General features: G+C 37.3%; 1 protein-coding gene across 1 annotated transcript; it reads right to left on the bottom strand.

The window, feature by feature from the left end:
- Positions 1–3,235: 3,235 nt before the first annotated feature.
- LOC131593933 (uncharacterized mitochondrial protein AtMg01250-like) lies at positions 3,236–3,610 on the bottom strand. The gene has a single exon (XM_058866208.1). The coding sequence runs from the start codon at positions 3,608–3,610 to the stop codon at positions 3,236–3,238; it is 375 nt and encodes a 124-aa protein (XP_058722191.1).
- Positions 3,611–13,856: the final 10,246 nt, after the last annotated feature.

Raw genomic sequence — 13,856 nt, 5'->3', positions numbered from 1 at the left:
TCTTTGGCATCAACCACCCCTCCCAACATCTTCACCGAAAGATCACCATAACGAGATTTTAAGATTTTGAAACAAAGAGAATCCGCCCCTTGAATGATCTTCCACCTCCACTTGCTCAAAAGTGCCACATTAAAATCTTTAATATTTTTCACTCCTAATCCCCCCTTCTCAAACAGTTGCGAAACATCATTCCAACTAATCCACCTTTTTTGGCATCATGTAGAAAGACATGGTAAAAACGGTTAGAGAACCAAAATGGACTTCAATAATGTAATTCTACCACCTATGTTGAGAAACCTATTTTTCCACACTACCAACTGATTTTTCATCTTGGTAATAAGCAGACTCCACGTCTCGTATTTTCTCGGATTAAAACCAACCGGTATTCCAAGAAAGAAAAAGTTACTTTCTTCTACCTTACAAGCAAGAGAGTTAGAAGCGGCCTCCAAGAAACCTCTACCCACATTGATGCCAATCAACTTGCTTTTATTATAGTTAATGCCCAACCCCGACACTAGCTCAAAAGCCTTAAGAACCTCTTTAATAGCCCACACTTGTTTCCAAGACCCTTTTCCAACCAATAAAGTGTCATCCGCAAATTGGAGAATATCCACTTCACAACTACTTTGAAAAATAAAAGCTCTCAAAATAACCCATCTCCATGAATTTTCTTACCAATCCAGCAAGACCTTCCGCCACAAATGACGTGACACAGATGACTTTATATTTTATTATTTAATATTTTTTAATTAATAAATTAATTATTTTAATAAATATTTTTAGAAATGAATAATTTATTTTTTAATATTTTTAATTAATAAATTAATTATTTTAATTAAAAAAATTCTAACTATTTATTTTAATTATCCAAGGTTATTTAAAATACTCAATATTTCTTTAATTCTCACTCTACCACCCATATCATCACATCGCACATCATATTCATCAAAACATCACATAACTTCACAAATCAATCACAATATTCGCAATTAAATAATTAAATAAATAATTTAATTATTTTGGGGTGTTACAATTCTCCTCCACTTAAAGAATTTTCATCCATAAAAATTATCTGGTGAAAACAGAAGCGGATAAGACTCTCTCATCTGATCCATGCGTTCCCAAGTCAAACGTAGCTTGGTAAGTAGTTCTATGAGAACACAGTAGAACTATGTCATAAAAGTATACAGGTATAATGTAATTGGCTTAAAATTGTGTTTCACCTCTAGTTTCCAGCCTCCCTGTTGTGTATATCATTTCATAACTAGTTTGGTCCTTAAATAAAGTTTTCATTAAAGGGAATGTTTTTAACTCAACCTCACCCTCCAGCTCTAATTTCAAGAAACTTACTCAAAACTGAACCTAACTAACACACGTATTCACGATAGTTATATTCTATACCGAACACACATTACTTACGTAAGAATCAACTCTAAGTTTTGTTACGTGGTTACCCAATTGAGATTCTAATTGTAAATCTGAAACCTTAAGACCCTCTAAACCATAGAGGCGACTGAAGAGACGCCAAAGGTATGGAAGGAAGAGTCGCGAGCTATTAATATTTTTTTTTAAATAAGCAATGGAATTAAAGGGAGTAAAAGGGATGCTCCACCCTGATACAAAACGGAAAGTTCCTACCTCTCGAAGAACTCGAGAGGAAGAATTTTCCGATAATAAAAGCTACAAAGATTCACCTTTTTATAAGAGGAACAAAGCCACCTCCACGAAATATGAACAATCACCGACATGCACTCGATAAAACTAAAAGACTCCTCTTTAAAGATCACCGCATCACGCTTTAACCAAATAGACCAAACCGTAGCAAGCCAAACAATTTCCGCGATCATTCTCTTATTCAAGAAAAGGACTTTTCCATAATTATGAAAAAAATCCCCAAACTCCTCAAGAGACATGAACTCGGTAAAATCAAGCCACATATACACCCTTCTCCAAATGCGAGAACTAATATCACACGTAAAAAATAAGTGCGGTAAAGATTCCTCCTCCGATAAGCATAAAGCACATAAAGAATCAAGACCTTCCACCAAAATACCCCTTCTCACCAACTGATCCCTAGTGGCTATTCTATTTATAATAAATCTCCAACCGAAAAAAAGAATTCTCGAAGGAACTTTGCACTTGCAAAGTAAGTTTAGAGCCGATACCTTGTTACCATCCATAGGAGGCCCGGACAAATTTTCCATAAAGCGGTAGTAGCACGACTTCACCGTGAAACACCCATTAGAAGTCAAAGTCCATGAAAAACTGTCCTCAATATTCTCACGCATCGGAACCTGTTGGAGGACAGCAATTAAACGCTGCAGGGAACCTGCCATCTGCTGACGTCTGCTGAGTCCGAACCGGAACTGCTGCCAGCACCAACAGCAGCGTGCACAGTAGCGTCACCCGCCTCCACAGAATTCGGCCAAACTGATTCTTCAAACCTGGCTGTAGCATTGGCTGCATCACTCCATTCCCCGAACCACTTTGCAAAATTCCAACGCCAACATCCTCCATCAAAAACCCCTGCAAGATTTATAGAATCCATATAATTTTCAGACAAAAAGAATAGATCGGGAAAGGCTTCCATCAACAATTGTTGTCCCGCCCAAGACACATACCACAAAGGTGTAAAAGCCCCGTTACCAATTTTACATTTAATTGCACCCGTAAAATGGTCGAAGAGAAGCTTCTCATAATTATCCGAAACAATTAAATCTCTCCACCAAAAAGAATCCTTCTTATTCAAGACCGATACATCCCCTATCAACACTTTAAGCTTCGTATTGCCGTATCTAGCTTCTAACAAATCTTGCCAAACCGCCTCCTTGTCCATAAGAATACGCCACTTCCATTTGCTTAGCAAAGCTACATTCATAATGTCCACATTTTTTACCCCCAAACCTTCTTCCTTTCGCGGTTTACATACCGTATCCCAACACACCCAATGAATAGATTTTTTAAGATCAACTCCTCCCCAAAGAAACTTGCTTTGAATGGATTTAATCTCATTCAACACCTTCTTAGGGGCTTTGTAGAAAGAGAGCGAATAAATCGGGATTGCACTAAGAACCGAATTAACCATCTCCACCCTACCCGCCATACTAAGATATTTACCTCTCCACACATTTAATCTTTTTCTAAGCATTGCTAGAAGATCCTTCCACATCGAAAGTTTCCTTGGATTATCACCTACTCTCACTTGAAGAAATTTGAACGGAAGAGATCCCACTTTTCAAGATACGAAGGATGAAGCCGCTTCCAAAAACCAATCTCCCACATTAATTCCATAAAGATTACTCTTGTGAAAATTAATCCGTAAGCCCGACAACATTTTAAAATCTCTAAGGATAGCTTTCATACTCCATAAATTCGCGGTATCTCCTTCCGCCAAAATAATAGTATCATCCGCAAATTGTAACTTATCCACCTCCTCGTCACCCTTGAAACTAAAGCCACAGAATTCACCTAGCTCCTTTGATTTCTTCATTAAGGCCGTAAGAGCCTCCATGACTAAAACGAACACAAACGGAGACAAGGGATCACCTTGCCTAAGACCTTTCTCCACACTAAAATCGTTGGTAGCACTCCCATTAACAAGGATGGACATAGAATTGGTAAATATAAAACGCTCCATCCATCTCATCCACCGAGCACCAAACAAACACCTTTTCAAACTGTTTTTCTAAACACACTACACTTCTCTTTTCAAACAATTCAAACAAACAAGTAAGCTAAGTAATTAAAAGCCCATGGATAACATGGATACAAAGGGTGTTTACACCTTCCCTGTGTATATTCTACCCCCCGAGCTCAAATCTCTTTCAAAGGGCTTTCCTGTTCTTGTTGTCTTTCTTAAAATTGGATAAAATAAAAGTCGGCGGCAACTCTTGCTATCCGCAACATTTAAAAAAGTCAGTTCTCCCACTGTGTTACAGAGACAAACGCAAAAATCGAGGATGACAAAATCTATGAACCGTTACCGCTGGAACAGACTCAATCTGTTAAATGGCAAAAAAGTTATGCGCGTTTGAACGGCGAGAATCATCTAGTCATCTGAGGCGGAAAATTCAATTGTGCAAAATTTTCGTGCGCAACTCTCAAAGAATGCAATGAAGATTAAAATATGAACTACGGATCTGAAGAGAAATAATAGCCGATAAAATTTGCGAAAAAGTTTCGCCGGAATGGGCCTCATCCGATCAAAATTGTTGAAGTTATGTATTTTCGAGTCTTGTCGCACAATGCCGGAAACTCTGTTTTTGCCATTAATTCTCGACGCATTCATAATATTAAGGAATTTATGGTACAAAATTGCCTTTTGGTTCCAACATAGGAAACGTCAGGGACATTGAGACAAAATTTGTGTTAAAATTTCAATCGGAGAAGATAAACGGTGTATGAGTTATGAATTTTTTATCGTCTAGGAGACAGTGGTTTAACACGCTTTCTCACCGTATATCCTTAGGTAAATTACGAATACGAAAATTTTCTTCAAAATAATAATTCTCGACCCGAACACATGAAATGTAGCAGAACTCAAGACTTTTCTTTTGGCATATGGATTGCTTCTAACTGACTTAACGGAAAGAAGTTATGATTTTTTGAACCTCCGAAAGACAGTTGAACAGTAAATCTGAATCTCAGGTAATTTACACTTTTGGGTATCTTCCTCAAAGAACTGGCTAATGACTTGAACACAAAAGATGTAGAGAATGCAAAACAGACTTAAGTACGCGAGAACTAAGCCCATACGACCTTCCTGTCGAAAGTTACGAATTTTACACCCGCCGTAAAACTGACTTTTGATCTGAAATATCCAGAATCAACGGAAACTCTTGATTTATTATGCGATTCAAAGAACACCAGAGTTACACGATACATTCTATGATAAGGATTTGATAGATCCCTGACGAGAGAGCTTGAGAAAAACTGCGGATCATTCATTTCATTATCTCGACTTCAAGAAACACTACAACACGGAACAGCTTTCACAGCGCTTTTTTTGGCCTTTAACAGCGCTTTAAAGCGCTGCCATAGCCAGCGCTGGCGTAGGCTACGAAAGCGCTTTCAAAAGCGCTCTGGTAGACCCCCCCTTTAAGAGCGCTTTCCTGGAAAAAGCGCTCTGGTAGGACCCCCTATTAGAGCGCTTTCCTGGAAAAAGCGCTCTGGTAGATCCCCCTTTAAGAGCGCTTCTTAGTAAAAGCGCTGGCAAAGACCAGTAAAAAAGCAAAAAAAATTAAAAAATTACGCAGCATACAAAAGCGCTTTTGGAAAGCGCTCTGGTAGGCCCCCCTATGAGAGCGCTTTTTCCAGAAAAAGCGCTCTCATAGGGGGGCCTACCAGAGCGCTTTCCAAAAGCGCTTTTGTATGCTGCGTAATTTTTTAATTTTTTTTGCTTTTTTACTGGTCTTTGCCAGCGCTTTTACTAAGAAGCGCTCTAGTATGTGGACCTTTAAGAGCGCTTTTTAGAAGCGCTGTAGTTGCTAAATGAGGTATTTTTATGTGCAGCCTATAATTTAATCCTCCCAGTCGACCTGTAATGTTTTCGACCTGTAATATTTTCGACCTGTAATATATTTTCGACCTGTAATATATTTTCGACTATATTATTTCAGCCATCAGTAAGACAATATATATACTAATATATACCATTATAATATCCAAAATTATATATATACATCATTACAAAATTATATATATACATCATTACAAAATCAACAATATTATAGTTCAAATCTGCATGAAAAATAGCTTAATATAAAATTGACACAATTCCTCTTTGATTTCTTCTAACTTTAGCTTCGAGTACCCAGCAGCACGGAATTCGTCAAGGTACTATAAAACAAAAACATAATATGAATAATATATTTAGGTAAATGTAATAAATTATATGAAATTATCTTAAGTTATAACTTTATACCGTGGGAGGAATCTCTAATTGATTCGCCTGAATGATTTCTTTCATAAACCTCAATACAAAGTATCCGCAGTCTGAACTGTTACGCTGTAGCGGACACTACATAGAAAAACAAATAAGATTCTATATAAGTTGTCTTGTTTTACCAAGTAGCATAAATATTATAAGCAAATTTGTGAAAAGTAATGTACCTGCACTTCGATCCAGGTGATGTTGTTTGATTTAGTCCGGGATACCTGTGCGTCCCGTTGACTACGGAATACTTGTATTGATCTAATTAACAAATATATAAAAGCATATGTTTAGATCAATCCCACAAATAAGTAAATATATAAATATACACGAATATATATTTAGAACGATCCTACTTACAAATCAACGATTTCCTTCATGGCCGGATAATTGGTCCATTCACCCTTTACCGAATTCAGATAATACACGACTTCCCTTATCGGGTTGATAGCAAGCAGCAACCAGTGTGCTCTATAAATTAAAACAATAGGTTATATGAAAATATTGCTATACACTAAAGAAACAGAGATTAGATGAATAAAGAATGAGAAACTAACCCTACTGGTCGGGTATTATACGCCCAAAGATGCAGACATTCTGTATTGCCGGTGGACATGAATCTATCGACTAAGCGCTGTCTAACAGATTCCGGATCCGAAACAATTTCAATTCCGCTGCAATGGGCGGAAGACACGAACCGGAATCTGTTAGACAATGCAGTCCCGCGCAACACTCTGTCATACAACAACCTTAAATAAAAACATAATAAACATTAGATTCTTTTCATTGAAAAGTGTAAATAAATTATATTGTGGGACTAATTAAATAATATATCAGATGAGTGAATATTACCGGATGTATGAATGCATATTACTGACGCCTAGTTGATCTTGGTTAAAAATCTCTTGCAAGTCATCAATTGTAATATGTGACTTGAACTCAATACCGAAGACACTTTCATCCATATCGATTTCCCGTAAAGCACCATCCTTCATATCGGACATATCAACCATTGTTGCGAGTGTCGCCCGGTATCGAGGCACAAAAGCACCGCCTTTTCTTGCCGCTTGCTTCGGAGGACCACTGGGTGGTACGCTACGAACCTGCTGCGTCACTTGTTGTGACTCCCGAGCGGATGCCTAAAAATCATATAAGTTAGGTAAAATATAAAATCATGCATATTTTGATTCAGATTATATATTAACACTTTAAATGTACCTCTTTTAGCGATGCAACAGACTCCTCCTCCTGTAAAATCCCTTTACCCTTAATTGCGGGTTTTATAGGAGCAGTCTAAAAATAAAATGTAAAACATAATTAATAAACGGTTTAGAATTGACATTCGAAAACTAAATGATTCATAATCGTTTTCAATTTACCTCATCACTAATGGTAATGAGCTCCGAGGGCCATGCAACAAACGATCCTATTGCATCTCGCAGCAATGTCGTCTCTGAGACCATGTCAGGTACCGGTAGAATCGCATCACGATCTAATACAACATCCACCGATACTTTCAGGTGTCCATCCGGGAGCGGTCTGTGGTGAAGTAAATCTCCCGAAGTGTTGTGCACTTTTCCCTTGCCAACTAGTCGATAACTCGGTTCCGATAAGTATAGTTGGCAAGATGAAATGCCCTAAACCAATAGTAAATATAAAGTCATTATCATTAATAAAATAGAACAATTTAAAAGGAAAAAAAATTATAATTACCTCGGGAAATTTCCTTTGATAGTTGATACTAGCCTTATCACTAGTTTCTTTCACCGATGAAGTGTTGCATTTTTCTCTCATATACGCCTCTTTATCTCTTTGCAATTCAGAGACTTGTGCTTGCAATTCCGCCAACTTTTGCAACACTTCTTCATTTGAAGGATTTCTTCTCCTAGGACTCTTGTAAAAAGAGGTTGGAGTCACACCATGACCCTTACCCCTCACCCGACCGGGATACTCGGGAGCATCTAGTACTCTACTAAGTACGCTCTCCTCACCGGTGGATGCTGATTGCGACAAGGTCTCCTGTAATTCATTTACATTTAAATAATTATTAGTGGAGATAAAAAGTCATTTATATATTAAAAAACATTTGATTTAATTAAAGACATAGTATTATACTTACACATTCAGTATAAACTCTCTGAACATCGGGATCGACAGCGTGATTCTTGCCCACACGAGCTTCCTTCCACAACACATGTACAGGAAGTGAAGCTTCCTCACTTTTAGTCTCCTCCAACTATGCATTGACACAAACGATAAAATCGTCAATTAAAACATGCACATGTAGACAATTAATTAAATCGAATTTCTATTTACTTACAATTTTATCCTCTAAGCGTGCATATCCCAAACGCCCTTTTTTGTATGGATACGCGGGTTTGGATGCTCTCTCCCTATTCGTGGCACTCTTTTTCTGAAAAGCTTCATCTCTTTGCTTTACAAACTCAGCCCAATCTGCTTCATCAATGAAGGTCGCATACTTTGTTGGCCGTCCCGGTGCATTTTCAAGAAATTTTCCATCTTTATCCTTAAGATAGGTGTTTGTCAAAAAACTTTTCCACCCTCTATATCTCTTGCCGGCCAAACTAAGTATGTAGCTTTTACGTTCATCTGGTATCTCAAAAGTCCTCTGCAAAAAAACGTACGCATAGTGTGTTAGTATAAATAATTTAAACAATTTATCGTCAAGATAATAACAACAATTAACCATATATGATATATACCTGAAGCTCTTCCCAAATCGCTTGTTTTTTCTCCTCCAATTCTAAATTTTTCGTTTTCGATTTCCAGGTAGCTATGGAGACCGGAATATGCATACGGACAAGTGTACCAATATAACTTGTCAACTTTGCAGAATTAGGACCAATTGGTTGTTTATCAGAATTCCATTCCAATCGGTACACTAATCCTTGGTCTCTATGTCGTATGATACTCCTCATAATAGTGATGCCTCGTGCAACCTCTTTTGCTTCAGTATCAGGTGGAGCATTTGTATCCGAAGCAACTCTTTCTTGTGAGTTTTCTTGTAAGTTTTCAGGTGGGTTTTCAGGTGGAGCATCTCTATCTGAAGCCATTGAACCTGTATCAAACAAACTAAAGCACATTAGTACACTATTAATAAGCTAACAATCTATACAAGTCAAATGGAAGTCAAACCATGCATGTACAAGTAAATCGGAAACGAAATCGGTACAAATCAAAATAAGCGTAAAAAAGAAAGTTATCGGAATTGAACGAAATTTACATGGCTATGGTAAAACGTCGCCACGGACTCAAAAACAAAGTCGGTTTTCCGAAATTCAGACCCTAAGCCCGACTTTTGATTACGGGCAGAAGCAAAACCGATAAAAAAATAGTCCCGAAATGTAAAGATAAGTGCATGAGCAGCTCCGGAATCGTCAAAATAGTATAGTTACATGTAAAGAAGTCAACAAGCGGATACATGGTTCAAAAGTTATGTACAAAACGAGAATATGCACCAAATTGAATAAAACAAATTAGTCGGACTATGTATACTATTACCTTTATCACTAACGTCTCTTTCTTTTCTTGGTAGGTTTGTGTACTACGCGTCTCTTAACAATGCGGACGGTTGGATTGATCCAAATACCCTCATTATGATCATTTCTAATACAAGATTCATTCTCATTTTGATCGTTTCTTGTACAAGATTCAATGCCAACACCAATATCACCTTGATCTTCAATTTTTTCATCAACTATTTTGTTAGATAAAAGCACTATAGACCATTTCGTACTTGTCGGATCATTGACATAGAACACTTGTTTAGCTTGAGAGGCTAGAATGAAAGGCTCATCTTTGTACCCTACCCTATTGAGATCCACTTGCAAAAATCCTGACTTATCCATTCGTACGCCACTATTATTTTCAACCCACTTGCAACCAAATACAGGAATCTGAAACTTCGCGTAATCAAACACCAAAATGCGCTCGATAACCCCAAAATATGACAAATTTGCAAATTTCGGATTTAAGTCATTCGCACTTGATATGTGCATAGCTTCAGCTACCAAGGTTACACCACTATTTTGCATAGTACTTTTATCATCCTGTTCTTTGGTATAAAATGTGTATCCATTAATTGCGTATGCGCTATAAGAAAGTACAATTACAGATGGACCATAGGCTAAACATCTCAACCTTTCTGTTACTGAAGCAGGATCTGAACGATACTTTGAATAAATATGATCTCTAAACCACGGTATGAAACTTCGATTGTGCTCTCGTACTATCCAGTTCTCATTTCTATTTGGATTTAAATCTCGGAGAACAACTTTGTGCATTTCAACAAACGGCTCAACCTCAATCTCATTGTGCAGAACATACAAGTGCACTTGATCCCGTTCGACCATTGATACTGTCACAACTTTATTTCCAATTAGCCTTTTTCCTTCTTTTTTTTCGACAATATGAGATTTGGGGAGTCCAATTGATTGAACATTTGACAGATATTCAGTACAAAACTCAACCGCTTCTTCAGCAACGTATCGCTCGGCAATACAACCCTCCGGTCGACTTCTGTTTTTCACGTACCCTTTTAATATTTTCATATAACGTTCAGCAGGGTACATCCATCTCATATAAGCTGGTCCGCACAGTTGTGTCTCTTTCACAAGATGAACGACTAGATGAACCATTATGTCAAAAAACGAGGGAGGAAAATACATTTCAAGATCACATAAAGTAACAACTATCTCATTTTGCAATGTTGGTAAGATCGCGGGATCGACCACCTTACTGCAAATAGACCTGAAGAAGAAACACAGCTTAGTTATTGCGCTTCTTACTTTTTCTGGCAGAATAGAACGTATACCTATTGGTAAAAAATGTTCCATTATAACATGGCAATCATGCGTCTTCAAACTCTTTAACTTGAGGTCTTTCATGGACACAAGTCTTCTAATATCTGAAGAGTAGCCTTCTGGAACTTTTACTTCACTGAGGAACTTACACAATGTTTTCTTCTCCTTTCTAGATAGAGTGTAAACAGCAGGTGGCAAATATGTTCGTCTTCCTTTCGTCACGGGCGCCAATTCAGTTCTCATCCCCATGTTTACCATGTCATTCCTTATGTTAACGCCATCCTTAGACTTTCCTTGTATATTGAGTAGCGTACCTATAACGCTGTCAAATACATTTTTTTCAATATGCATAACATCCAGGAAATGTCTTACGTACAACGACTTCCAATATGGAAGTTCAAAGAAAATTGACTTCTTCTTCCACCCACCCTTGACAATTGAATGTGCAAAAGGCTTGCCAAACTGAGTGCTCACATCTTTCACCTTTTCAAAAATTTGATCACCTGACAAAAAAGGCGGGGCTGTACGATGTTCGGCCTCTCCATTGAATGCTTTTCTCCACCCACGGTAGTGATGATTAGAATTTAAGAATCTACGATGGCCGAGAAAGACATTCTTCTGACAAAGCGCCAATCGTGTCGTATCGGTTTCATCTTCACAAACAGGACACGCCTTTTGACCCTTGTTGCTGTACCCGGATAGATTTCCGTATGCTGGAAAATCATTAATTGTTCCAAACAACATCGCCCTCAAGTTGAAACTTTCTTTCCTATACCCATCGTAAACCTCCACACCTCTCTCCCACAAAAACTTTAAATCTTCGATTAAGGGTGCCAAGTATACGTCTATGTCATTCCCTGGTTGTTTAGGCCCAGAAATTAGCATAGATAACATCATGTACTTACGCTTCATACATAGCCACGGAGGTAAGTTATAAATCATAAGAATCACAGGCCATGTGCTATGCGAGATACTTTGAATACCATGCGGGTTCATTCCATCAGTAGACAATGACAACCGAAGGTTTCTTGCTTCTTTTCCAAATTCAGGATATTCAGTATCAACTTTACTCCATTGTGGTGAGTCTGCCGGATGTCGCAACTTTCCATCAATAATTCTTTCATCTGCATGCCAAGTCAAGTGTCTTGAATCGGTCTCACTACGATACATGCGTCTAAATCTCGGAATTATAGGAAAATACCATAAGACTTTAGCAGGAGACAACTTTTTCTTATATCGAGGGGCACCACATTTAGGACACTCATTCAACGCTGCATACTCGTTTCGAAACAAAACGCAATCGTTTGGACATGCGTGTATCTTATCATAGCTCATTCCAATAGAAGACAACATCTTTTTGGCTTCATACGTTCGATTGGGAAGAACATTATCCTCTGGTAGCATATCTTTCATAAGGGCTAATAACTCTGTGAAACTTTTATCCGACCATCCATTGTCCGCCTTTAAGTTGTACAACTTTAACACCGCAGACAATCTTGTGAATTTTGAACAACCATCATACAACGGTTTCTCTGCATCGCTTACCAACCTCTCAAACATTTTGGGACAATCCGCTAGATCTTCTTCCAGCGCTTCTGCAATCTCTTCGACTCGATCACAATCGTATGTGTCTGTGCAATCGTCGTTTGAAGCATACTTCCTATTACACCTCGACCCAGCATTCCCGGTACTTTTCTCACCATGCATTGTCCAACATGTATAACTTCTATCAATTCCAAACCGTAGTAAATGAGATCCCAACTGATTCCCGTCAACCTTACCCCCGGCATAACAGCAACCCAAGCAAGGACACGGCATTCGAAGCGGGTCTTTGGAGTTCGCAACCGCAAACTCAACAAATTCCCATACCCCTTTCTCGTACTCTTTCGACAATCGGTTTGAATTCATCCATGTCTTATCCATGTCTTAATTAAGCTAAACAAATGCTTCTTGGTTTCTCTATCAGGTACTAAGGAATTCTGTCAAGATAATAAATAGCTATCATCATAATAGAATACCTAATCAGAAAACCTAATCAGAATACCCGAATTCTTAAAGAAGACATTACCTTATTTCAAGGTAATATAAGTCCACAAACCAAAAAATTGGTTGAGAGACACTAAATTGATATTAAATAGAACCATAAACAATAAACTATAAGCAGAAAATAACAAACTATAAGCAAGAAGAAAGGGATAGTAACCTGAGTTAGACTTGATGTGGGAGATGGGTAGGTTTGAATCGGCGTTGTACAAGTAGAAACCAGAGACTTCAAAGTAACTGTAAAATTAAACACACACACCATGCGGTTAAATACACCACTACTAACAAATATCAAAATAAACCCAATCTAGAACTCAATTATTTAAAATGATATGAAATCAATTATCAATTAGCTAGTAACTACAAACAAGAGAAAGAACAGATGCATACATGTGTACCACGGCTTGTTCAACATACATTGGTTCGTAAATGAGAGGCTAGTTCATTAGTCCTAACAATTAACCTCAACTAACAGTCTAACTTTATAACTAACTTACAACATAACCACCAGTAGGATTAAGTGATAACTAACGGTCTTTTTAAAATAGAATCTTAATTTATTTTCATACATTACTTTTAATATGAAATGAAATAAATATCGAATTAGTAATGCTTTGAGATTATAAGAAATCAAATTAGACAAAATACATATTATCACTTTCAAATATATATGCATTTATACAATTAAACAAACTTTAGTAACAAAGGTCTCCATTTTTCAAAACTCTACTCCTTTTAAGAAATGAAAGAATCCTCACTCATATTTTAGAATCAAGTAAAACCATAAAACATTAAAGTGAACGTAGTTTCTCTTAATAATCATTTGGTGTAGACAAGTTATTAACCCTCAATTGAACTACCCATTACAATTCAAATAACTCAATGATATGACAAAGAAGAAATTATGCAGCAAGTAGTTCATGCTTTCATAATATACTATAGCTTTCATTTCATATCATATACTATAGCTTTCATTTCATGCTTTCATTTCAAACAACCCATTATAATTAAAAACGAAAATGGCACTAATGTGTTCTATTCTTGACAAATGTGTTTGC

This window comes from Vicia villosa, linkage group LG1, assembly GCF_029867415.1.
Source record: "Vicia villosa cultivar HV-30 ecotype Madison, WI linkage group LG1, Vvil1.0, whole genome shotgun sequence".
Classification (NCBI taxonomy): domain Eukaryota; kingdom Viridiplantae; phylum Streptophyta; class Magnoliopsida; order Fabales; family Fabaceae; genus Vicia; species Vicia villosa.
This window is presented reverse-complemented; position numbering and strand designations above follow the sequence as displayed.

Excerpts from the sequence above, each read along its gene's own strand:
- LOC131593933 (XM_058866208.1), bottom strand. The coding sequence starts at position 3,610 with ATGTCCATCCTTGTTAATGGGAGTGCTACCAACGATTTTAGTGTGGAG.